General features: G+C 37.5%; 2 protein-coding genes across 5 annotated transcripts in view; one reads left to right on the plus strand and one right to left on the minus strand.

Moving 5' to 3' along the window:
- Positions 1-6,068, plus strand: part of LOC124404993 — a 65,286-nt gene extending 59,218 nt beyond the window's left edge. Inside the window, exons 5-7 of the mRNA XM_046879577.1 lie at positions 3,961-4,143; positions 4,659-5,019; positions 5,701-6,068. Of these exons, the coding sequence (XP_046735533.1) occupies positions 3,961-4,143; positions 4,659-5,019; positions 5,701-6,037 (881 nt within the window). The 3' untranslated portion in view covers positions 6,038-6,068. The remainder of the gene's footprint in view (positions 1-3,960; positions 4,144-4,658; positions 5,020-5,700) is intronic.
- A 9,276-nt stretch (positions 6,069-15,344) lies between these two features.
- Positions 15,345-26,841, minus strand: LOC124404983 (ubiquitin carboxyl-terminal hydrolase 47). 4 transcript variants are annotated; one of them, XM_046879562.1, is made up of 19 exons: positions 26,730-26,841; positions 26,045-26,128; positions 25,628-25,674; positions 22,970-23,167; positions 22,596-22,854; positions 21,671-21,849; positions 21,369-21,543; positions 21,165-21,286; positions 20,855-21,048; positions 20,501-20,715; positions 20,150-20,373; positions 19,299-19,466; positions 18,831-19,212; positions 18,350-18,715; positions 17,826-18,266; positions 17,422-17,678; positions 16,925-17,287; positions 16,650-16,825; positions 15,345-16,018 (listed from the first exon to the last, which is right to left on the minus strand). In XM_046879562.1, the coding sequence occupies exons 3-19, from the start codon at positions 25,643-25,645 to the stop codon at positions 15,868-15,870; spliced, it is 3,888 nt and encodes a 1,295-aa protein (XP_046735518.1). In that variant the 5' UTR covers positions 25,646-25,674; positions 26,045-26,128; positions 26,730-26,841; the 3' UTR covers positions 15,345-15,867. The 4 variants fall into 4 exon arrangements, with proteins under 4 accessions (XP_046735518.1, XP_046735520.1, XP_046735521.1 ...); XM_046879564.1 differs by lacking the exon at positions 25,628-25,674; XM_046879565.1 differs by lacking the exons at positions 25,628-25,674; positions 26,045-26,128; positions 26,730-26,841 and adding an exon at positions 23,872-23,983.
- Positions 26,842-27,369: the final 528 nt, after the last annotated feature.

Genomic DNA, 27,369 nt, shown 5'->3' on the forward strand with positions numbered 1-27,369 from the left:
GAGTTTTTTGGTTTATTTACCTACACTTATGCTTCGACGCGGCGATATACGAAAGTGAGAAATAGTTTTTGGTACTCGAATAAAGTGAGGACGGTTAACGATACGTATAACGCTATGTACAGTTCTTCGTTTTTAAGTGTTTCTCGCAAAGAGGAGTTTTGTTTTTTATCTATTTTTTTTCCGTTGTTAGCGACTTGTGATTGCGAGAATGAAATCTATACGTTTTCCCGAGAAAATCTTATCTCTGACCTATGAAAACACTTTTCATTCATTACTTTTCATTGATTACATTTTTTAACGCCGAGGTGTGTGATTGATAAGGAATAATCTGGAACTCTTGAAACTGTCAATGTTTATAATTTGAAACATTTCACTCTCCAAGTTTTGGAAAATTTATAACTTGTATTATATGCAATTCTTTTCATTTCCAACGAACAACCTTATACGCTTAGTTCTCAGTAAAGTAGAGATAAATTGTTTCAACTGAATTTGACACTACTCACAGCCCTGTAGAATTGTAGATAAGGAATAACTTATCCAACGATAAATGAAGCTATAAAGTGAAGTCAAGCTAAGTAAATTCCTAGAGCACATCATCTATCTCAATTTTTATTCCAACTACCTTGAGATCTTCGTCGCACGATATAAGATCGCGTCGCAACCTGACCTGAGAGAGTCTTCTATAGTGGGACAGCGATATTCATCTGAAGCGATAAATTAGTTGACAGTTCTAGACGCGTATTACAAAGCATATTATTGTTAAATAGATTTTCCTCGAAATTTCTTCAGGATACAATACCTATAAGACATGTGAATGGATTTTAAAGAACGTACAAAAAATCATGACTAATTTTTGTGGCAATATTCAATCAAACGGATATACATAATCGAATCGAATTTCTAAACTCACAGCAATATATAGAACAGAAAACTGACCGGTTCGAAATACCATAGAACAGTTTATGTGATCAATTCAACATCATATAGTGTTCAAGTACCTATCTATTAGAAAATTGCCCCGTGACGTCAGAGCCTGATTGTCGGCGCCATTTTATCGCCACATAACCTAAGTTTTTACCATTAATGAAGGAAAATTGTAATTTTTGGGTTTTCTAATCACTCATATCACATAAATCAATTAAACATAATCAATAATAAACCTGTTCTACTATCCATACGTGAAAAAAACACTATTAACGGTCAGATGTCAGCCTGGTTGCATTAGTTCGATTGTTTTCCACCAGACGACGCATCGCATAACGACAATCCCAGTAACATATCGTTTGACGCGAAAGCGACGTTGAATATAGTGTAAAAAAGTAATTCTCGCCGACGTTTTTCTCACAGTATACCTTACGAAATCATCTACAAGCACACACGGGCCCCGGTATTCATCGAGACTTAATTAGTTCGCGTAATGAAAGGGGTCCAAGTGGGCCGGATGGCTGGTGCCAGGAGTACGAAGCGGGTTCCGGTGGCGCGATGGTAGCTTGAAGGTAGCAAACCCGGTCTTGGAGTCTCGGGCCTCGGGCCTTAGGCCCTGACAACGAGTCCATGCACGACACAAGAGACAGACAGTCGCTTCTAATTAACTTTCTGATTTAAAATCACCCGCGAGAGACGGCGATAGCATCGATCCGACTGACACCAGCGGGTCACCCGAATTAATTACCCGACACTCACCGCAAGCTCTTTCTCTTCCTCACGGATCACGTTCGAGGCACACCCACTTCCTCCATTTCCCTCCCTCCGTACCCTCGGAAACACATCTCTGGTGGTCCATTCCATCCGCGTTGCAACTTGCAGTCTCTTTTCACCGTATGAGTTGTCCGGAAAACTTCATTTAGATGTACATCTACGGTCAGATCTCTGACAATGTATCGTTTATGTTCGACTAGTCAGGCCGCAGGGTGTACATCGTTTTACGTTCCCTGTTTCACATTCTTTATTTCGTTTTTCCCTCTGCAGCGTTCGGTTCGTTGCAATTGCTTCGCGAGGAATGGGTCTAGAAATTTTTATCAAAAATGTAATCCGAATTATTGGTGTCGATCTTAAAACCTCGAGAGCAAATTTATGATCTGAATCCGGAATTTGGAGAACCTTTATGTGGTTGTAAAGGCGTAGGAAACATCAAGTTCAGTTTATCGTAACGAACCTCTAACGTGACCAATGCAGATCATTTCCTAGAAATCTGACGAGCAATCAAGTATTATACAAGTCACATTATCCAAAATCAGGATTGACCATTTTGAAACAATGTTCTAATGAAAAATGAATTAGGCTCACGAAGAATAATTCGGGTGCATTAGAATATCACGCAAGCTCGCCAACTGTAGAATCCTGATCCGTGTATCAAGGAACATGCAGCGATATCTTTGATCCGAAGGATAGCGAGCGAAAGACGAGTCTAGGATGAAGAGGGCAGTTAGGATAGTTGAGAATAGATCTCTCGTCGGGCGTAGGTAACTGTCGACTCGTGCGAGTCAGGTAATCCGCTTACCAGGCGATCCACGATGGCCACTGCATGGGTATCTAGCATCAGCTGCTGAACTGTCAGTGACATTCTCTCCCCGATTTACCGCAGACGGACAGACGGAGAGACGGAGAGACGGAGAGACGGAGAGACGGGCCTGAACAAGGCTGCTCTGCCGCAGGAGCGGAGGCTGCGTATCAGATGATCCATCCGGACCGTCCGCCTCCCGCTGCTCTGGAATTGCCCGGGCAACGGGAACAAGTTGCCTCATCCTGGTCGTAATATCGTTGAACGTTTCAATTTCGATTCTCGCGACCCCCAATGGCCAGCCGTCTACTGGAGCAAGTTGAGCTATTCAAATTAGATATTCGTTGCGTAAAAACAACTGACCCAGATATTCAGAGCGGAAACGGAGCAGTGAAGAAGGGACTTCTTCCGAGGTGATGGGTTGGAAGATGAAATTAGGTAAGCGACGATCAAAGATCAAATCGCGTCTCGAGATGTATGAGACGTGAAAACTAGTCGCATCACAAGCTGCTGGTGTACCGATGTAGTCCTATGGAAGCGTTACCCGAGGGAACCATGCGTGGGCACGATTGTAGAATGCGCGGAGGGGTGATCCTCGGAACCATCAGATTCCCATAATCCCGGTTTTTTTTCAACCAGGTCTGGTTCGGCGGCCCTTCTGATGTCCGGGACTCAGACCTGGATGCACGTTGCTCCGATGACGAGGGCACAATGCGGTTGGCAGGGCTGCGGGGACGCCACAGAAAATAAGCTTTTCATATACGGCTCTACTCTTATAATACCCCAAGCTGCCCTTTCCTTTCTCACTGTGGGTACCTATATCTACTCACCTCAATGCCCGTAACTGTTTTTCAAATATACAGGCACACGAGTCCTTCGAGTCTTCTTGATTACGTCTCCTTCGAACAATATCACCTATGGCCGAATGGATTTACGCCATGAAATGCGCAAATTATAACGACTGAGTCATGAGTTTGGAATCTGGTTATAATATGCGTAATATGCAACAATACATCTTCACAAGTCCCCAACATTTTTTTTTTTTTTCCCAATCAGGCTCAACCGTACTATTCACAAGGGGCATATCCTGTCAGTTGGATTTTCACACTGTCCTTAAGGGTGTCCATGACGTGCCCTGGTTTAGGGAACGCTAGGCTTGACTCGTGCCCCGCTATTGTGTACGAAACGCTCAGCTCACTTTCAGCTGCTGATATTTCACGCAACGGTTGAATGTTGATGGGCAAGGAAAATATCGGTTCACCCTCATCACGGTGACCCTAAAAATCCCCGAATACTTAGCATGAATTCTAATCTCTCCAGCTGCGATGTTCCGGTTTATATATATATATATATATGTACCTACGCGTGCGCTTCACCCATCTTCCTTGTCTAAAGGAAGTCTCTCTCACATCACCGCTCAAATTCGAGCTCATTATCAATAACTGGTGTTTGCTCCACAGGAAGCTGCTGTGGTACCAGCGTCGAAGATCCTACTGCTCAAGAGTCCGGTCCACCCGGGGGTGGCGGAGGCGTTGGTGGAGCCGGTGGGGGTCCGGGGGGTGGTGGGGTTGCGGTTATTCCTGACCGGCCACCCCTTGAGCTGGACAAGTTGCCACCATATCACGACGTCACTCCTAGTCCTGGTGAGTCTTGGTGGTAATGAAATCGGAAATACAAATTTTCCGATATTCTCAAGAAACTTCAAGTAGATGTTAACGTGAACATTTATACATAACGTAAATCTGAACGATTTTACCTGACTTGAAATAATTTTAAATTAAAAACAAATTTACTATTACCATTTCGTAGAATCCGTACAATTTTTTTATTTCTGCGTCAAATGAATCGATATTTGAGAATCTATACGTGAACGTCGACATCGACCATCCATGCTTGCGGAAAAGTGAATTCGCATGATTTCAAGTGTATTCAAGTGACTTTGAATGACTTCACGTAAGATAAATCAAGTTGAAAAAATACGTCTGGTTGATATAACCGTGCTACACACCTGACTCGAAAAGTGACTGTTGAACACTTCGCCAAAGTTGAGTTTCAGTGCGACGATGTTATCATCGCGTTGGGAAAAGTGGGTTCTAGCCACTGTACGGGGGGAAGATACGACCAGACCGAAATCTGATGACGAAGACATCGGTTTCAGGGCACAACGTGTGGTCCTGGCTGGGATCGAGGCGAGGCGGTGGTGCACCAGGTGGCGTCGCGACGCCACTCTCTCTGCCTCAGCACAGGCGAGCGATGAATCTACCGGTGGAAAACCATTACACACACATGCAGATGGACGAGGCTCTATATGCTGAATTGGATTCCCAAGCGGCGAGCTACGCGAGCGATCTTCAGCTCCAGATGCGAGGTAGCTCCACCTACGGGACTACCTCCGCTGGCCACGACGACGAGTATCACGAACTTGATGCCGCGAGGCTACACCGACACTACGGAGCTAGTGGAGACGGGAGTGACAGATCGCCTCGGAGAGACGGACACAGAACGAGACACAGTCAGAGGTAAGTCGATCCCCGAACAAGCTACGGTCCTTGTCTTTCCTACACCACAGCTCGCTTGTAGCATTTGCCGTCAGCAGGATACTCGAGTCGAGATTTTTTAACCCTAAAACACAGATACCGCGCAGCCTCGTTCCTGTTTATTTGAACCCTGCTGCTTCAGACGCCGCCAGCGATATATCTTTTAGAAAATTTCTTGTTATAAAGTAGGTATCTACTGCATTTTTACGGAATTATATGATTTCGAAAGAATGAGGGTGATATTAGCAGACAGAATTAACGGCCAAACGTTCTTAGATTTATTTTAATAAATAGGTAGTAAAGTCCAAGAATGAAAATTTTATTCCAATATCTCGAACATCCGATACTTTTATACAATTATAAGGAGAAAAGTGAACCGCATTTTTCTATTTTAAAACAGTTTAACATGTTTGGCTGTAAACTTTGGCTGATAGCTTTAAGCAACTGTGAACCCCCTTTGACGAAAAAAAACCTCAAATCGGGAGTAAATTCGTACCCTTAACTTTTTTCTTATGAGAATTTGACATTATCTATGACTTTGGAGCACAAATGGACACCCAAATTGAGGGTTTTTTGAATGAAATGAAGCCCCGATTTAAGCTGCGCGCAGTATCAACCATCTCAACTCAATTGTTCTAAGCTCAGGCTCGTCCTTTTGCCCAGGTTACAGGAGCCAGATTACGAGATGTACGAAAATGGCCCCGCGACGCCGATGTCGCCGAGTCAGCTGCAGCACCAGAGTGCCAGGGCGCCTGATCATCCGTCGTATCAGAACACCGCCTACACCGGAAGTGACGCTGAACCTGACGGACCGACGCTCAGCAGCGCGCCAAGCAGCGCCTACTATAGCGATCTTAGCTCAAATTCGGCGAACCAAAACATTCCCGCCGTCGCAACGACGACGAATATTCATATCGGTCAGCAGCAGGGGCTCGAAGCTGCTCCGACGTACAGACTGGCCGCCATTAACGAGACGACAGTGCCATCCGACTACATATAAAGGAAGAGTGAAAACAAAGACTCGACGCAAAACGAACATATAGATGATCAGGGTTCGTACGCGCCGGGAAAACTCAGGGAATTTTGAGTCTCTCGAAGAGATAAACTCTCGTTCTTATACAAATTAAGTACTGACGATTTTGAGAAGAGAAACAAAATTGGACTTCAAATTTTCTTTCGTCGCACCACTTTATACATTTCTATGTATATTACTTGATACCAAACCTTCTTTCGTTTTTTTTTCTTACGGAAAATCGCAGGTTGTTGTTTGTAAATTGATTAGTCAGGCAGTAAGTTATAGTTACTATAGGTAATATTGAAGGTATTAGTATTAATGTGTAAAAAAATTCTCACTAATCAGCTAATTCAGGCTGGAATACCTGGATAAGTCAGGGATTTTCAGGTTCCAAAAAGCGTACGAACCCTGATGACCTGAGAAATAAATCGCGTTTTTTTTTTTTTTGTTGGCATTGTTCAGACAGATTTTAGATCTCAATTATGTGATGATGTTATTACCTGACATACGTATAATTCATCGCTAATAATTGGATTTGAATATTTTTATACCCATTTACAAGTACATGCAGTAGCAATCAACAGTATTTTGACAAAGATAGTAATTTGGGTTCGTTACAAAAAATGTAGGATATAAAATCAGAAATTCGATGATCTACATAATTGTTGAAATTTAACTCTTGTTCGATAGAAAATAAAGTTAAAATTAAAAGAAATAAGAAAAATGATGGATCAAAATAATAACGAGTTTCATATTGTCTGAATACTTTTGGACGCTACTGTACCAAAATGGGGGATAATAGCTTAATTTCGGGTTAAATGCAAAAATCGTTTCTACCGTCCTTATGAAAAAATGTTCTGAACTTCCCAGCATGCTTCATTTATTCAATCTTGATATTGGTGTCTACATTTAATAACAGTTCGCAATTCGTCCTCCGTTATCGCGATTTGAATATATAATTAGAACAACAAAGAATCTATGCGATTTAGAAAAAATTTCTGGCATTTCAGGACGAATTGCAAAATTCCCAAGGATATGAGAATTCGAAACGTTACGATAAAATCGACATACAAGTAAATTCGATGTTCAATGAATCGAAAATTCCATCCAAATAATTCTAAAATTCCAATACCTCGACATCAAAAGTTTCACACCTAAATTTAAAGTTAAAAGGACGTATAAGCATCCTCGGCATCGCTTCTGTGCAACGGATTTGTACTAATTGGCGAAACTAAAATTCGACGATACTAATAAAAAAAGGCTTTCTCGATCATACACGATAAATTGAAGGATCATGCCTATATTCGCGCAAAGTAATAGCCAAATAACAAATTTTGCCAATCTGCAATTTCCGGCACTTGATGCCTTCTGGCGCATTCGGTAATCCGTAATCTGATCTACCCATCTATACTGATAGTTTGAGTAGAGCGTGTGCTATTTTTTAGCTTATTATCTGTCCCTCTTACCGGTTCCCTCTATTAACCACCCCAATCACTACTTTATACAGATAAGTATACGAAACAATTTTACTAGCAGGTGTTTCGTATTTACAGGCGATAGGGCTCGATGCCATCTAAACTTCGTGCAAATTTCAACGGTTCTTGCGATTGAATAAATTTTTTCTACCCACTGGGATGAAACATTCGAAGAAGTAACAGCGTAGCGCCGAAAATCGAGTGATCGGCAGATCGGTTCAAACTCAATTGCGTAACACTTAGAAACTTTTGAGCCCTTATTTTTGCTATCAATAAATTTTATAACTAAACACAACTCACGCAGAGAACTGATCTGAGAATTCAATAGACTTTTTTCATTTTCATTCACGATCTTCGTCTCAAAGTATCTTCCACTTTGCTTCAAATTTACATTAAGTGTTACGGTGCTATAAAAATTCCGTAGCTGCATAGTTTACGAAAAAATTACTTACAATCAGAAAAAACTCTCTGGCTAATTATACGTCGACCATTTACCTCGGTATTCACGTTCTAAGCGTGCGTCAACGCGGCGCTGCAACGAAGGCCGTTTTTCAAAACCATCAAGCTTCCACCCCGGCGACTCGCTCTCGATATCCATTAATTACCTGCGACACTTCTGTCGTAGGTACGTGATCAGTGATACCCAAAGGCATTATAGGCCGCCGTTATACACGCGTATACAAAAGTTAATTTAATTTATTACAAGGCGACGGAAGCGGCCGATCTGGTGCAGCAGAGCAGAGGATTCAGTTTAAGAAATCGCGGCGAATCCCCGCACACAATGCGTGCGGCAACAAATCGCGATGCACGCAGGCTGCGGCCTCTTATTTTTTTCATTTTTCCCCGTCAGTTCGTCCCATACCTCCAGTATACAGTGTATACTTACTTACCGTTCCTCGAGAGCTGCATATACGAAGCAATAATTAATTGCTCCCTTGCAGCTACTCCTGTAACCGCAGCAGCTAACTTTTGCGCTTTTTTCCGCAGGGCTAAGCACAATGTGCGGGGGCTTCTGTGCCGCGTTATTTTGCCATAAAAAAATTCAAGTTCCGCGCCGTTGCTCGTGTCTTCGGCAGCTACCCTCCACCAGCAGCAAAGAACATCAGAGGACGCGACGCGAATTCCGATTATTTCCACAATATATCGAGACCAGGCAGGCAGCCTGGCATTGTAGCCACGGGAATTCGTTTAATTCACGGTTAATTGGGACTTTTGTCATTATCCGGTATGTATCTGTGTAGAGGTACGTACCGATTCGACGGCAAGGAGCCAAAGCGACTTCGTACTTGCAGACACTTGATAATTTAGGACGTCAACCTTTGAGGATTGATTACTGGTAACTGTAATCAATTATCAAATATCAAAGTTAATTTTTAATCATTCACTTTACAAGTTAAATTGATTTTCCTGTCAGAATGGTCTTCGGAAATTTTTGTCTTCAAAGAATTTTTTCTTTTGAACTGTTTCGAATGTTAACTTTTAATAGTTATTAAAATTGTAACGATTCATACATTCGCAATTCATATTATATTATAAGTAGGTATCGTATAATTCGAAGAAGAGAAAAATACTAATTCTGTCTACAAAACTTGATCAAGACCTGATGTTACCTAGCTATTTATATATCAGAACCATTCATTCAACGGTACATTCACCTCTAAACCTTTCTCTCCTAAAAATTTAAATACAAATATCTTGATTACGGTAGTAAAAGCCGGTGTAGCAAAATAAAACAAGATTTACAAAAAAACTGGTAAAACTTTTCGCAAAATCTAATCGCTGAAAAAACGTTCAAGCCATGGCGAGAGTAGAAACGAAGGTGGCCTTTTTAGATACGTAAAAGTATTACGGGATGGACTGAGGGAGGGAATAAAAGGAGGAGGCCTCGCCTCCTCGCCTCCTCGCCTGGACTGTGTTCGCGACAGGGTATATAAATTATACATGTAAATATACGGGCGGCCGGCTGAGAGATCGAACCGAGAGATATCGAGATATGTGTTGGCGACCCTGTCCCTTTCCTCCCTTCCTCACCAGCCCCAGTGAACCGGGTGGATATGTACGAAAAACACACCGACGCCGCCGCCGTCGCGACGGAAACAAGCGATGGAACAGTGAACGCACGAGGTTCGCCGCAACACGTGGGTAGGAGGCATAGACCGTGCATGCGTGTAACTACCTTCAAGTCGAAGAAAGCTGAACTGGAGGGGCCATTCACTTGGAAATCAGATTAATCATTCCAGTACATTATAACATTGATTTCGAGCTCAATTATTATTGATTTCTTATAACGTAACATGTGATTTTTGGACATTTTTAGGGCTCCAAGCAATTTTCATGGATTTCAGATGATTTCCGAATGTTTGGAGCGATCTTCAATGACTTTCGTAATGAATAGAATCACAGGAAATCACAACGAATCACTGGAACTTGTCTGACACTGGGAAATCATTAGGAATGAAGTGAAATGAATGATTCCAGTTCATTATAACATTGATTTCGAGCAATTTTTATTGATTTCTTACAACGTATCATATCATTTCCGCACATTTTCAGGGTTTCAAGCAATTGTTCATGGATTTCAGATGATTTCCGAATGTTGTCCTGTGCGATCTTCAATGACTTCCACAGGAAATCGTAACGAATCACTGGAACTTGCCTGACGCTGGGAAATCATTAGAAATGAAGTGAAATAAATGATTACAAATGAGTTTATTACCATTGATTTAGAGTGATTTCCTACATGATTCGTCACGTGATTTTCATTGATTGTCACATGTACTAACGGATCGCATTCAAAAATGATTTCCGAAATGGATAGAATCAGGGGAAATCATAAGAAATAACTGGTTATATCACCAGAACTTTGAGTAATCACTGAAAATCAATGGAAATTACTCGGTCAGCTGGAAATCAACGAAAACATTTGACGACTAGAAATCAGTAGAATTTTAGTGAATTGAAACCATTTCGTACCGGAAGACTTGAACAACGATTTTCATCATTTTCAACGTTGCCGATCGATTTCAAGTGATTCAAAATGATTTCCAATGACTTCAGTTATCTCGCAATCAAAGATCCCTCATTGCTTTAAATTTCAGTTATTTAAAGTTCCGTTGATTTACAATCTGACTTCCAAGTGGTAAGTTTATAACTTCCTTGAACGAATGGCCTCTCAGCTAAACTCCATCCAAAGTAAGTACGCCGAAACCTGAAACGCAGCAAGAACGAGACGCGCCCACGACGAAATTCCCGTGAGCCTTATGGTTATTCCCATAATCCATTTCTACGAATATGGTGCATACATTATGCGCTGCGATATCGGCGCTCGGAGATGTACACTATAGATGAAATCCCCGAGATTACATTCAATTATTCAAAAATACAGTATCAGATTCAATCACATCGAATATCTATAATCTAAGCAATAGAAAATACATTTTTAACGGGCTAGAAATGCCCACGAGGCTGAACAACTTTTATCCAAACGCGTTCCTGAGGGTCGAATTTCTACATCAGACGCTTTGAAAAATTGCTAAAGAATATAGTTTCTTTGACAAAAGTGTAGAAGAAATAAATATTCCAGCAAATTGGAAACATTTTCAGAACACAATTGGTCACCACTTGATTTCGGAAATGAGAATTTGAATGCGTAATTCTGTGTCTTAAAAAAATGAAAAAATTGTCCACGTTTCAGAAAAAAATTAAATAATAGTGATTTTGCGTAAAAACTATTCAGAGGTTTGGATTTTAGAATTATGATGTAATTTGGCGTCACATATGTGAAAATAAAAATGTAAAAGAAATATCGAGGAATTTGGTGAACACTTGAACATTTATTTAGTAACATGATATTAAGAGTTCGCGGAGTTATATATATAACTGAATATTATTTGATAATATTTTATATGATTCCGTAATTTTTAGCGTTACCAATCGAGTTACGTGTGATTCGCCCTCCGAATTCTCAGGATACTTTTGAGCCTCACCTCCACCAATTTAATTTGACAATAAAAACAGTATATATCAAGTAAAATAACTTAAAATTAAACAAAACAATTTTCATCTATCCGTATCATTATAATCATGGCAACGATTTTTTAAATGATCAAACTCGTTCCATTTTTCCCTGATTTTAAGTGATTTCTCGATAACATCTACTACAAGCTAAAATTAAATTGATGTTAGTGAGGCGTAAAAGCGTCCCGTTAATTCGGAGAATGACCCATACATACGATACATTGTACACTGTATAGAATCGATTTACGTATATTATTTAAAACCGGTTTCAACGAGTAAATTATTTCTAATTCTCATTAAGCGAAAAAACGGTATGAGGATATCAGAAAAGCTGATTAAGGTGTAATTCTTTGTTTAGGAGTAAAAAACTCGATGCATGACAACTGTGTACGTATAGATATACGTATTCGATAGTAATAGAAGTATGAAAAGTGCTCTGACAAAATCCTCCCCAAACCACGTGCTTGGTAATTGAAACCAAATGTATTTCACGCGTTGAGGAATCTAAGAGATGCATGGCATTAGCAGTGATTATTATTATCATAAGTATTGCATAAAAGTAATAATAATATGATATTTTGTATAGCTTCAAGTTTTGAAAGCACGTAATATTTATATAAATATGTATAGGAGTCTATTAAAGAATAGTTTTCTTATGTTGGACACGAGAAAAATCGCCGGATTTATTCTCCGCCTAATATCCATCGTAGAAGACAAGACATCGTTATGTATATTGTATATAATACTTACACGGAAACAAAATTTCTATGCAACGACTGCAAACACATCTCCAAGTACCCATAATCTGCAGGGTATGTTTCGGGAAATTCGCACACTAAAATCCCTCCCCTTCCTCTTAAGACTTTCCAGTTTCTCAAGTTTGTAGCAGCCCTGATTGGAATTAATTTTTCAACACTAGGCTGCGGTTGCTATTTTTTTTTTTACATCACATTCCAGTATAAATAATTTTTCAAATCTGAACTTTGATATGTGACGTGACGCACGGTAGAAATCCGTACTATTATAATATTTTTCTCTAAAAAAAAAAAAAAAAAAAATTCTGTGGGAATTTATTTATAACCCGCAATTGATATTTTAATCTGAAACAAGTCTGATAGCGAAAGTGTATATTTTTTACATCAAGAGTCAATGATTGTAATGACATATTATACGACGTTGTAAATGAATGAAATCGTATTTGTACATATCGGTAAAATAAAAAAAAACAAAAGAAAAAAAACTGTAACAAATCCTACGACTATATAATAATAATAAGATTAATTTTTACACGTTTAGGTATATTGTATTATGTTGTATATGTATTATGTATGTAATATTTAAGTTTAGAAAACGAATAGTGTCCTGCTCCGGAAATAAAATAAGAGAAGAAAAAAAGCAACGTTGGTTCGTTAAACATTTATTGAAAGTGATATTTGAATATACAGTTTGTACATACATACATTTGCAATGCGGGTCGAACCACATGCCATAAAGATCTTGAAAACTTGTTTTGAAGAGTGCTCGACTACTATAATATTATGTATCCCACCTGGCGCATGACACGGTTCATTGTGTGTTCATAAATAATTCATTTACGAACATTCCATGTATTGTACAAAGGATAGACGATCGCGACTATAAAAAATATGTGATTTAATTATGTACATAACATATGTATAATAGATTAGTAGTAGGCAGCAGGTAGAAAGTATCATCTTATCAGCGTACATACATAATATATCCTATGTAAAATACGAGATCTATGCAAACTATTATTAAATCATACACGCTATACTTGCGGCGTGTATGTACATACACTGGACATGCACAAAAAGTCACGTTGCGCGTTAACGGAAATTCACCAACGAAGATTAAATATAGTCTCCGACTTTTTTTAACTTCATACTGTATGAGACGATAAACGTAATGGTTGTGCACTAAATCTAAAAACTATTTCTTTTCGACAAACTGATTAACTGATAATGAGAAAATAATTTCGTTTGAATAATTTTGCTATCTTAAATTTATATAACGATCAAGATTGTACTGATATTTTATCGTATCGTGGACATACGTATGAGGTGTGTATATAATTGAACTTAATTTCCTCTCAAGTAAATGAAATTTAAGATGTACATAATTTATTTGATATGATTCTGATCTACTTACCTAATTCACAATAACTCACTGGCGGAAAACCCGCCAGATTTTAAATTTGTTTTTGATTATTTAAACTAAGTATTGACGTGTTTCGCTCGGATGTTATATCGTAATATATGCATGACCCATGACACACTGTGTAAGGAGAAAATTGAACGAAAGTCAAAGGATAATGGAAAATTTTTTAATATATTTATTTGTATCATCAGAAACTGACAAAAGAGAATATGAAACGAAGTGGGACAATAATAATAAAAGTACTAATAATAATAAATAATAATGATAATAGTAATAATAATAAAACCGTCACGGTCAACACCCACACGATCTACAGGTAATTAAAGCGAACGAACTTTCATGATTTCCCGTTATTAATAACTATAAATGTAATTTATTTCGTACAGCTCGTTGTTGAATACAGATGCAGTTCGACCTCTGGTAGCGCAAATGAAAATATAAGTAAAAATCGTAAGACAACTTTCTCTAAATAGGATGGACACAAACGAGATGTACACTAAATACAAATGATTATAATGGTAAGGAGTCAAGAATAGGACAAACTTTGAGTCGCTAATATAATATAACCATAAGAAACACAGAGTGGTATTATACAAAGTGAAATTCATTCGAGATGATTGAAACCAAAGCTGTGTTAAAGCGATCGAAGATATTATATTCTATAGAAACGGATGTGTAACGTCAAAATGTACCCGCCCTTTGAAGATACAAATTTCGCTTCATCGTTTAACGTACAGGTACAAGAATTTTTTCATATTAATCTCATAGATTCACAATAACAATGGGATTGAGAGAACCGTTTATACTTTCGACGATCGTGTTGGACCAATTTTAATGTTGAAATTTTTTGTACATTACACGGAGGGATAAAGGCCAATTGTCGATAATAAATTATTTTTGAAAAACAGCATGCCGATAGTAATAAACTACATACCATGTCACACACACGCATACACACACACACCATGAAATAGGTATTACAGGCTTACTTATTTCACAAATATTTACAGTTATACATACATATATACCCTATATATATATATATATATATATATATATATATGAAAAACCAAAGACGCTAAGAAGAAAGTCCTTCTCTCTTTGGGTGGCGTGCAAGCAATAACAATTGCCGGAGCTCTCATGCTCACTGCCTGTATGTAATTTGTACATGATAACGGCGCGATTGAAAAAATACAGATCTAATGTACAAGTTTCAGGATGAACAACATTGAAGATTAAAATATGTACATTACATTTCAGCCGGAAGAACAAAAAAATGTCGAGAGCTTAACTGCGATTTATGGTAAACGCCGATCAATAATTTGACGCTGCTACAAACTTTGACAATCAAGAAACCGAAAACAAATAGAGAATCGGTGAATACTAAGGAAAAGTGGCAAGTTCGTAGGCTCAAAGGTCAGATAATGCAAATAAAATCTCCTGAATTAGGCTATTTACTGCCAGATCCACAAACACGCAATAAATATAAACAATCACTAACATAACAATTGTGAGATTATGAAACATGGTGACGTTCGGGGAGTTTACAAAGTTGTAATGATAGATGATTAGAAAACAAATATTTTTATTGGCATTATTTTTCATTTTTTTTTTTTTTTTAGTAACAACTCATCACCGTTCAAAGAACTTTCCAAACCAGCATCATCAATACATGAAGGTATTTTGTCGATTTATTAAATTGAATTGATCGCATCGTTGTGATAGGCATATTATTATACATAGTCCGTTCAAATAAATCCTTTCAAGTCTAACATCAGGAAAAAAGTAAATAATAATAGTAAAAATGTATATGAATGACAAAACTTGGATGTAAACACTTTCAAGTATGAGACAAGTTTTTAGATGGTGATCTATATATATATATAACAAATGCAAAATACGATTAAACTACGAAACTGTGATTCTTGCGACTTTTATTGTACACATAGAACCACAATTTCGTACTAGAAGTTGCGATATTATCGAGTTTTTTCCTTGATATTACTCAGATCTCTTAGGTACTGAACGGACTCTTGATATCGTGCTAAAACTGGGCACCAAAAATAAGTAAATCTGTTCAAACACGTTAGTTGAATCCTAGCTTACTGCAGTAGCGTATAATCAACACCGAATGCAGTTCGGGGATCATTTGGTGTCCAAATATATTTTTAGCGCCCGCTCTCGTCGCGGGCTATAACTTGACGTCGACGAGAGTGACGTCAGACGCGAACTTTCTTTGCTTGCTATCTCTTTAAGCTCTTCGGCACTCAACTGCTTAGGTTCTTCTCTGCTATCCCTGTAAAACATTACCATTTTAGAAGGTCTAAACGTTGATTCGTGGATGCATCTACATTACATAAAACTCTCTTTGTCAAATAGACAGCTTTTTCCAATAGCCAGTTCAATATTTTTATGTCTTGCGATGTAGTGTTACACTTGAATAAAAAAAATACCGATATTTTTTCATCATAAATTATTTAAAAATGAAAAAGTTGACAGACCAACAAAACGAGTCTTTGAACTTTTCGATGTAATTTTTTTTTATGTCAAACGACTATGTAAATGTTCGAAAATTTTAGATTCTTTTGATATTGCAGATTTTCGAGATATTTTAAAAAGGCTAGAGGAAAATGAGCAAAGGCCACTGCAGGATATATTCGTGATTTTATATCGGTTCATGAGATGTCTTTAACCGTAAGTGAAGTAAAATTCCATCTTCAGCTGAGTTCTAAAAACTAATAATTCAGCCTGCGAAAATGATTCGTAACTATGTAACATACCTGAGTGATAAGTGAAATCGAATGAGACTTACTTTCATTTGTAGGAAATTTGAAATAACGGAATAAAACGTGGGTTACTTGCCACGCGAAAACTCATATTGACTTTATAAAGATCTTTCCAATAAAAAATTCTTAAGATCAACAAACCTAAAATAGACAACTGAGCCGTCTTCAAGATTAAGTGGCAAGGCATCTATAGTTGTTGCTTGGTGATTCCAATTTAGTTCACTTTGGACCTGAAGTATAGATATATCGCAGGGAAATGCGTTTCTACCCTTGGCTACCTCTACGTACTGCGGCGGTATATCTGATATCGAGGATAACTAAAACATAGTGGGTAATATATTTCGGTAGGAACCATTGGCATTTGTAACAAAAATGCAGAAATTAATCATCAACTAATAATTCCTATTTTGTCTCACCTTTTCTTTCAGTTCTTCAATGGACTTTCCATTCATTGTGATTTCTTCGAATGGAGTTAGTTGCATTTGAGAAGGTGACCACTTCTTCACAAACAGAACAACCTGGTTGTAATCTTTGACTGTCTCCTTGTCAGGTAGTTCTTGTACGAATAATTCGCATTGTGTATATAAACGTAATACTTCGAACTTCTCTTCGTCTAAACATACTTTGGAAGCTGTCTTGTAATTTTTCCTCCTCAAACGACACTTTTCGTATGGTATGTCAATATTGTACTTTCTCTTTATTTCGGCTAGAATTTCCTTCTTTGCCTGACCAACTGTCATTTCATTAGATACTATCCAGTCGCACAAAAATTTAAAAGGCTAAAAAATAAAACAAGCGTTAAACAATGTTTCGACAAGATGCGTACTTTTCGTTTTTTTTTTCGATAATGTGAAAATTTAAGGAAAAAAACAACCAAAAACAAGTCCTAAATCATTAAGTTACAGAAACAAACCTCAGTGGAATGAATAAGTAGCTGGAACAGCTTCACTTTGAACTCTCCGCTGCGTAAAGCACGTCCTAATTTCACACTGAGTCTCTCGCCATCTTGATAACAACATAATTGTTCGGTTAGTCTACTGCACTCTGTTTCCCCGGAGTCCGACGAGTGCCGGAAGACTTTGAAATACTCTACTGGAACTCCTACGAGCGGCTCGAGGTCCTTCTTCAGGGTGCTCAATTGCATTCTCTTATCCACCAGCACTTTAAGTACTGTGAGGAAAATGTGTGTCAAGCTTATTAAATCAGGTACATTAATAGCCTTATTCGTTGTTTGCAATGTCTAAATGTCAGAGAAATTTCTTTATTCGAACAGTATCAAAGTTCGACCGTGTTTTACAGTAGAAATGTAATACCTACATTTTTGCGAATCTTCTGAGTGAGGAACGGCTTTGAAATAGTAATCAGAGTCATCATCAATATCCCAATTTTCCATACGGGTCGTTTTAAGTGGAGCGTATTCAAAAACTATTCCTGAATTGGGGAATTGAGGTTCTACGCAATTAGTATAGTCGGGAACATCCCCCATTAACGTTCGTTCACTATCACTCAGACTGCTATCTTCGCTGTTGCTCTGCTCGGGTGTATTCCATTCTTCGCCCTCTCCAAGCTGCGCAGTGGTATTAGTCTTCACAGGTGTTTCCTCGGTTCCGCAATTGGGTTTGGTTTGTTCGTTGTTCTTTGTCATCATCGTCTTCATCATTTCACCAAGAGATGGTTTTGTCGGACCATTCGTTATCGATTTTTCTTGGCCCTTGCGAGTCTCCTCGAGGGATGGAATATTCAAATCGTCTAGTGTTTCTAAAAGAAATATTTATTCATAAAACAATGGCGACTCCATTCTTCCGCGAAAAGCACAATAAAGATGGTTGATCTTAGCTTACCTTTGCTTGTGTCAGGTAGCAATACACGAAGGGAGATGATGTACTCAAAATTTTCAATAATCTTTTGGAGTTTAGATTCGTGGAAAGGTTTAGTTTCGTCTGTGTCCAAAGCAGTGGCGACGAAAATTTTATTCGGTCCGTAAAATCCCTCAGATTGAAGCATATTGTCATCTTTATCCAGCAGCCTGCTATCTGAGGGATATTTCTGTAGGACCAATTTAATCTGCTTGGCATCCAATTTTAGCAGTTTTGACAACTCGAGTTTGTATTCTCTGACGGTTTGCGTTAATAAACCTCGCACACTTATCGGACCGTCAATAACTTCTTCTTTATTGATATCAACAACAAATACTTTTGTTGCAACACCTGGAATAGAAAAAAATGTCATAAAATATTTAAGTTGAAAAAATGTAGTAGAAATACAAGTTAAATATTTGATACATCGTGTCATTCTTTTATTTATCTTAATGGCAAAACTCACCCCCAGGCAAATAAGTCTCAAACTGTTCGTCCTCCCGACGTATTTGAAGCAGAAGATCGAAACGGCTGTTATTACGCCAAATGTCACCAATCGGTTCCATCAACTCGGATCCTTCCCAGCTTCGTTCAATCAAATCCTCGTTATGATCGTAACTAACTAATCGACATTGATCTAGCTTAACTATTCCTTCTAGACCAAGTCTTCTGTGAGCCACCTCTGTCGTTTCTAGTAGTGTTTCATCTTGCAATAGGTAAAGTTTTGCATCTGTGAGCCTGCCGTCTTCCGGGTGATGACAATATACCTTAAGCTTGCACATAGACATCTGTTTTTCTCTGTTCTTTCTGTCGTTTTCTTCACTTTCTTTCATTTTCATCAAAAGATCCTGATCGAAATTTTGTAAATAAAAAAATATCAAGTACGTGATAATATTCCGCCAATAGCTAAAAATCCATTAGATTCGCAACATACCTGTATGTGTTTGGGAAAGTTTGCCGCCTGCATCGGCAACGTATTACGAGACGGATCTATTTGTCTATACATAAGCATATAAGCATTTGTACTGCTGCTGTATGCTCCACTATAGTAAGCTCGAGTAGGCCCACCACCATATGTCTTCTGAATATCGTCATAAGTTATCTGCAAATAAATTAATCCACGTATTTTATTAAGAAGTTATGTACGAGTAGATGGCTTAAAAGCTCGGTAGGCTCTTGGACATTATATCTCGACAAATAATTATGCAGTTCGATTTGGGACTGTTTTTTTTTTTTAAACTATGTAGATCAAGCTTCACTTAAATGTTTTTTTTATTAGAGTCAATTAATAGGCAGCAATGTTCTTGAGAATACTACAACCAGTTCACTTGGTCATATGTTCTACCGTGCCCACAGTACCTCCAAAACGGCTCAACTGGAAATCAATCGTTTGGGCCGTTTTAGAGATATCGTGAGCACCACAAAAAATTTCACCAAGTGGACCGGTTAACATTATTATCAATAAAAATACTTCCTATTAACTGAGTCTAATGAAGGAAATATATAAATGAAGTTTGATCAACATACTCTTGAAGAAAACAAAGCCATGTCGAATTGGATGTTTGGTTGTTGAGATCTTAGATTCAAAAATTCACCTACTTATTCAACCTTCCACTCATATATGCTCTTTTAAACAAATTTAACGACACTACATCAAAATTAATGTGACCAGTAAAAATATTCGATAAAACGAATAAAACTTGCCGAACGTACATCCATTGATAACATTTTTATTTTGCCACTATGCTAGTCAAGATAATTTTCGTAATCAAACGAAACTCTTACCCTGGTGACACTCTGATCATTAAAACAGAACCATTCTTGAGTAATGAGATCCTTGATATACGCGTAGTAGTGACCCCCGCTTGCACTCCCACTGTGAATCATGATTGAGAATAGTTCGTACTGATATGGACCTTTATCAATTGCACGATTTCCGAAGTTCTTTTCATTTTGATGATTGTGATTACTGCAACTTGAGGTTGAGGGCCCGTTGCTAATATCGATACCTGTCAACGTAAGAAGCTGCATATTATATCTCAAACTGAATGAATTGACATTTCAAAAAACAATTTAGGCAAAAATAATCTACTTTTCCTAGTGAAGGAAAGAAAAAATGTATGATTTCATTCACACCTTCATCATCATCTTGATCGTGATTTGTAGATTGATTAGTACTTGCACTGCTATTATCACACGGGGGACATTCATCATCTAATGTTCCACTGTCTGTTGTTGAACTGTCATCACATTTTACTCCAACGCCAGCATCCTCTTCCCCACCTGGAGACTCTTGAGCGGTTGTTGATGCGACAAAGGAATTGAGATTTAATACATCGGGAAACGTTACCCTGTTACATAAATATGTAAGCATTAAATATTTTCATGATATGTGACAATCGGTATATCAAATAACTGCAGTTAAATAGAAATGAATTGAAAAAATCCAAAGCTTAAAACTTTCATCAATTCAAGTAAGACGAGACTTACTTATCATTTAGCTTAATTCTGTGAAGAGTATTGTAATCAAAGTCAAATCGCTTCAAATGTAATGTAAGAAGGTAAGGAAATTTTGAAAATTTCAACCCCTTATGTGCATCACATTTTTTGTTACACTTTTCACAATGATACTGATTTGTTCCGTCCAAGGTTTCAGGTTGCACAAACGCTCGCAAGGCTTCCTCCTGTAGAAAGATCACAAATATTTTGGTATAATGTGAACTGCTACCCAAATCAGTAATATTACACTAGAAAATCTTCAGTAATATGATTTTGTGCCATGAAATTGAAGCATGCTCACCACGCTGTTGTAAGCGACATTGCTGCTGAATGGTCGAACAGGTAAAGGAATATCGAGAAAAGTATCCTCTCTAGACTTTTCAGTACTACATTCTAGGCACTTTACATAGTCGATCATCTTTCCTGTTGAATAATGATCACCTTGTTAGTGGTAAACATCATGCATAATTTCATTACAAAGGTATTCATTGACCAGAAAGTATACCTTCGTACAGCCTATTGATCAGGTCAGCCTGCTGTGTGTTTTTAAACTTCTGTTCCAGGGCATCGAACATCACTCGGCACAGCTCTTGTATATCGTGCTGTTGCCATGCTTCCGTTGAGTCCCAACCAAAGCTTTTCGTTAAGGAAGTAGTCTCCACTGCAGGCTTTGTTGACGTCTACTCGACAGATGTAAATAATAGCATTAATCAGATTAGAAGTACATAATTGTCTTTCTATCTACGCATAATATTCTAGAATACCTATTTGCATTCTTAATTTGTAATCTGATTAGCGAAATCTGACCTGTAAATTTAGAAATAATTTCTGCAGTTGATACGGAATACTTTTGGCCTCATCTTTCTCTGAACCATCAATGTATTCCCAGTTGTACAAAGCATTCCTGAACTCTGGAGTCATGTAGAGGGCTTGCAAAAGGCTGTTCAAATAACATGTCATTGCCTGATTCACAAGACCGACGTAACCTACAACATTACAGCTGTACAGTGAAGTGAATTATTACAGAAGAATCGTTCGATCAATGTTTGATCATTTCAAAACACAAAAGAAACTGATAAATTAGGGTTCGAACCAGTTTTTGAGAAAGCAAAGGTGATCGATGCTAACATTGCACAGTTCGCATAACGGAAAAGAGTTATATATAGTGTATTGTACTGTTTATAAAGGATTGTGATCGTTAGAGTAAAATTTGAGAAAAACGTTGCTGCCCAAGACAATTTTTCCAATCACATCATGTTGCATTTGTTACACGTGAATGAATAACTCAATAAAATGTTAGCACCATGCTGCATAATCAACTTCATATATCTAAAATTGAGTATTGTGGCGGAACAGGCAGGTTGAAAGTGTGTCCCAAGTAAATGCACAGTCGAAATTATCATAACAATACCTTGACCATTAATTTTCTCCCTTCTACGTCCTAGAAGAATGATCAAAATTCAAAATTACCGGTTGAAAAATAAATTACAATATAATTGATATATAATATTCGTAGTCTCTCTACAGAGCTCAAAATCAACCGTTTTCTCTGTGTTGAAGCAGCGAAAAGTGAAAAGTCCGCTCTATTTGTCAATAAAATTTAATCAGAATAATGATGATCAGCCGTATTTGTTGATAGAATAAAATGAGTTGAAGGTGAAAAAAATATTCCTTTGATTGCCTCGTTGCGTCGAATTTTGTTTTTAAGTATCGCGAGGTGCATCAAACTTACTAGTCTCAGGCTTGATGACACTTTTGTGATTAAAAGTAAATTCCTGGATTGGCGACTGGAATGCTGGAGCTGGCCGGTTGTAATCTCCAGAAGATGGACTGAACAGCGAAGTTTTGATAGATGAAATAGTTTTGTTGGCCGATGCATCCTTTGGAGTTTCACGAGTGACGTCACTGACGACCAGTGTGTACATTGTCTCACTACTAAAATTCAATCCAATATCCATCAGGGTTTTATCCTTAACTTCGTTCAGCTCGACCTGTCAGCATAAAGAAAGAACATAAATTTACATACATTGGAGAAAAATCAGTTCACATTATTCAAAGTGGCTAGTTTAAAGTATAGAGAACACAGGTGAACATAAACCAACTGACCACTTCACCACGTGCACTTTGGAGCACCAGCTCGAAGCTGTCCAGATCGTAGGAGTAATGCTGAGCTACATGGTTGAAGACGTCCATAACTGTCGTCGTCGGGCAAAGAGCAAGCTTAAACTTTGGCTGAGCATGTCGTGAAGTGCAATCACGAACTATGCAGTCCACACCACACTCTTCGACGGCACACACCATCGTCTGTAAATGTATAGCATAGGTTTAGCCGAAGATACATTTTGTGCGTTTAGTCTTAGTTTCAATTTTACTCAACTTATGATACTATTGCAACGTTAGTCAGTGCGAAGTGAATTTGAAATCTGCTACAAGCATTCGGCGGCACCTTGACTATTTCGTTATATTAAGTTACACGATAAAATGTATTTTTGTATGAAAATAAAAATAGATCTTTCTTGTATGCAAGGAATGAACACTTTCGAGTCTTTTTAAAGATTTTGAAACACAACTGCGGCAATTGATATACATAGTTCAATATCAGATTTCAAAGAATAATCATTTCACTTAATTTAGTGTTAATCAAAGCAATATGTGTACCATACAGAACGAACAAGTATTCGTTAAAACTGCAATCCAATTAAAATACAATTTTATCACCTAAGAAATATAATAAAGCACTTCGTGATGAAAAATGATGAAGTAATTCTAATTAAACTGTGGATGTAAAATAACTATTTGCAGGAACAACATGAAGTTATAAATTCCAGTTTAAATATAGAAATACTTCCCAAGACAACAAGCCGCAAGGATTACAATACGGATGGAAACTTTAAAGTTTCTAAGAAAAGCACCAAAAGCACACAGTCGCACAATTAACTGGCACAAATGAATATACAATTCATAATGATATTTACTGTTTCTAAGATTAATTGGAAGAACTTATTAACAGATTTCAAGCAGACAAAATTTGGCAGCTCGCCATGGTGAAGGTAGAAAATCAGCAAGATCTGTGTGATGGAGTGGGATGTCGCTGCTCTGCAGAGCAAGGTAGACTACGGGAGCCTATACACCCTGCGGCTATATTTAGCCGATCTAAACCAAGAGTTTGAAAATGGCTCTCTTCTCTGAGATCACCACCACCTCCCCTTCACATATTTACACTGCGCATTGCTTTTACTCGCCTTCTTGAGCACACTAATACCTAAGCCTCTCTTACACTGTTGTTGGATAGTTGTTTTTTGAGTTGTGTAATCGTCCTCATCGTCACCCCAAACTTTCCGCACTATGTATATTTATCTCGACTAATATATATATACATATATATATTATACATATGTATGTACGTATTGACAAGATAATTATTTGAGAATATGGGAGGAAATTGATTTGCAATGCCTGTGACGAACCTATGTTAATTTTTCATTATTTTTTAAATTAAAATCAGTAAATCGCATGCAAAAGGAATACTATTGCTGGAAATAGAGAAGTAAAAGAACCTGTGCATGCATGTTAGTACCTGATAATTGCAATTTTTTGAAAACAAGAACGGGATGGTGAATAATTTTATTACAGAACCTGTCAGCCCTAGCTAAAATAAAATGTGGACTTTTTCTTCATATGCTAAGGGTTCAAAATCACAAACGATGAACACAGATAGACTATTGTTTAGTTAGAAGGATGGTAAAAATATTCAAAACACTACGGTGAAAATTAATTTAATATACTATGTCTGCTATTAATGGAGTCCGATCTACGAATTCGATATCTTGAAAATCATTGAGCCGGTCGGACTCAAATTCATGGATTAACTGATTATCGGCATTATCTGAATATACTAACTGTAAACATGGGAATCTGATAATGTACGTCAGTTATTGATAGATAAAATACTGACGAATTTTGATAAGATCGAATTTTAATATTTCGAAAATTCGTATCTTACATATTTGTGTTGATTCATTGAAATTATCTCATTCCTTTGCAAATTCGGACTTTCGATCGAAGTCTTTTCTAAACTAGTAACTTTTCTTTCTAGTAAACTACTTTGAGTAAGAAACATGTAAATAATTTACCGACGGGAGATTATTTCATTTTACGATACATTTTTCTAATAACAAGAGATGACATGGAAACGGAAAAATCAAGTAATAGCATTTTAATACTTAAATTACTACACTGTTGAGGAAAAAATGTAAAAAAGGCACAAGTATATGACTACTTTCATGCAGATACGCTACTAGGATGACCAAAAAACTTGAGGCACCGATTTCCAGACTTTGCCAAAACTCCAGCACAAGAATTAAATCCTCTTGTCAAGTTAACAATTTCTGCACAAATTGTGAAATTACTTGGTAAATTTTTGTATTTAAGGTTTCCGAACCCTCTTACTATACTTCTCTCTTAATATCGTTTTCTCGCCATTTTGATCAGTATAAAAACAGGAAATAATATTTGCTTTCTAGACTTTATAATGAGAAATCGTCAGTAGAAGCTTATTGAAATGTAAATTTATGTAAATAATGTTTCAAAAACGGTATCAAATGGTTATATTTTTTCTTAAACTAAATTTCAGTGCATTTAGTTAGAGTCCTAAGCAACTAATCGATGGCGTAGATGAAATGTTTAATTTTTTTTCTCAATATGTAAATAAGTATGTAAGATCTGACAAGATTTTCAAATATCGCGTAGTTAATTACTACTTACATCAAAATCCACGGTCATCCTTGTGATGTAATGAGTACGTCATATATCTACAATAAATTTGGGCTATTAAATCATAAAGTACACAAAAATAGGTGATAACAAGCAAAACAAAATACAAAAAACAAGTACAAAACACATATTTCAATGTCACCAAATTAGCCATCAAATAAATGCACAGAAGGCTGATTAAATGATTACGAAGAAACAAATTTCTATATCTTTTACTTCCAACACCGAACTCTGAAATCTAGCGGCACTCATCGCAATTGATACCTTTCGATGGCTATTCGAATCTCCTGACTCGATCGACGGCAACAAGAGAATCTTCTCACATTGGTAACAGGTTATGGGAAAGAGTGAACAAGCTTTAAAATGCTTAGTTTTACTAAAAAGGTTTTTCAAAAAGGCAAATCTCACCTAATCTTTCCTTTTTCGTTTGATGATAGTAGAAATATTTGAATTGATTCCAACCTTTGGTAATGCACTGAAGTGGCTTGAGATCTGTAGAAAGAGAAAAAGGAAAAAACCAACAAGGTTACGTCGAATGTATGTAGATATATACGCCATGGTAGTCGACAAGTAGGGGCTGCTAATTTATTTTTACGTTAAGTGAATAAATAAATATTAAAAATAATGACGGAAATCTGAAGCCGTAAGATCGGGGAGATTGCTGGCCAGTAGAACGACAAGCGAGTAAAAGTAGATTCGACGTTGTAAAGACGCCGGTATTTATATTCCGTCAAATCAAATATCGTATACCTAGTTGGCGGTGTGTCTTACGTAATTAGGTAGATGTTGTGGGAAAAAATTAAGTATTTGTACAGCAAGGTGTGTTGAATAATGAAATGAAAAGAATTTCAGAGAAAAGAAAAGGAGGTAAAAGAGTACCGAGGAAATGTTTATTACAAAGTTTCTCTCAAATGGCTGAACAACCGACGTCAGAAATATGCGCCCCGAACATAATTTTACCGTGAAGTTATGTAACTATTTAAAATGGGAAAATCTTTGTACTCGCTAAAAATAATTGCGCTGTGAATCCTATTGCGAGGAATACGTTTTTACGCTTGTACCGAGTATAAACTGTCGTTAAAAAATCACTTACCGAATTCACTGACACATGTGTAGCAATCACGTTACGCCATATTACTTTTTTTTTCATTGAATTTCTTTTTTTCATGCCCCAGTGTCCGTGGGACTAGCTTGGACCGAGCTACCACGGAACAGGCATTGGCTACAAATTGTTAAGATAGCCGATTCGAACGACGCTTTTTGAAGCTTGGCAAGGTACTATGATGTGAAGTTCGCCTGCGATCTTTGAATTTATTGGAAATGCTCTCTAAAAAAATTAAGAAAAATACAAGAATGCATTTCAGGAAGTTGTTAGGTGATTCATGGATTTTGTAGAATCGCAAAATTTGCAGAGAATTCATGTGACAAATAAATTTGCGTAACAACATCACTCTGCGGGTAAGTGGGCCTGGGTGGGCCCGTGGCCATAGGAAGCCGTGTTAGCGATACGATAGCGTCCTTATCGGCGGGAGCCGTTCGAAGAAGAAGCGAGCCAACCCTGGGTAATTCAAAATTTCGTTTTTTTTTTCAGAAATAATTTACTGAGTTTATTTTATTACATTCAATTATGGCTTATCATGACTTCGCAAAATATAAGATTCCCAGAGAGCTCGTTTGAAAAAAAAAACGAAAACTCCGCAAAGCGCATTTAAAGAAGAAAATTAAAAATAGTG

Source organism: Diprion similis, chromosome 3 (genome assembly GCF_021155765.1).
Source record: "Diprion similis isolate iyDipSimi1 chromosome 3, iyDipSimi1.1, whole genome shotgun sequence".
NCBI lineage: Eukaryota > Metazoa > Arthropoda > Insecta > Hymenoptera > Diprionidae > Diprion > Diprion similis.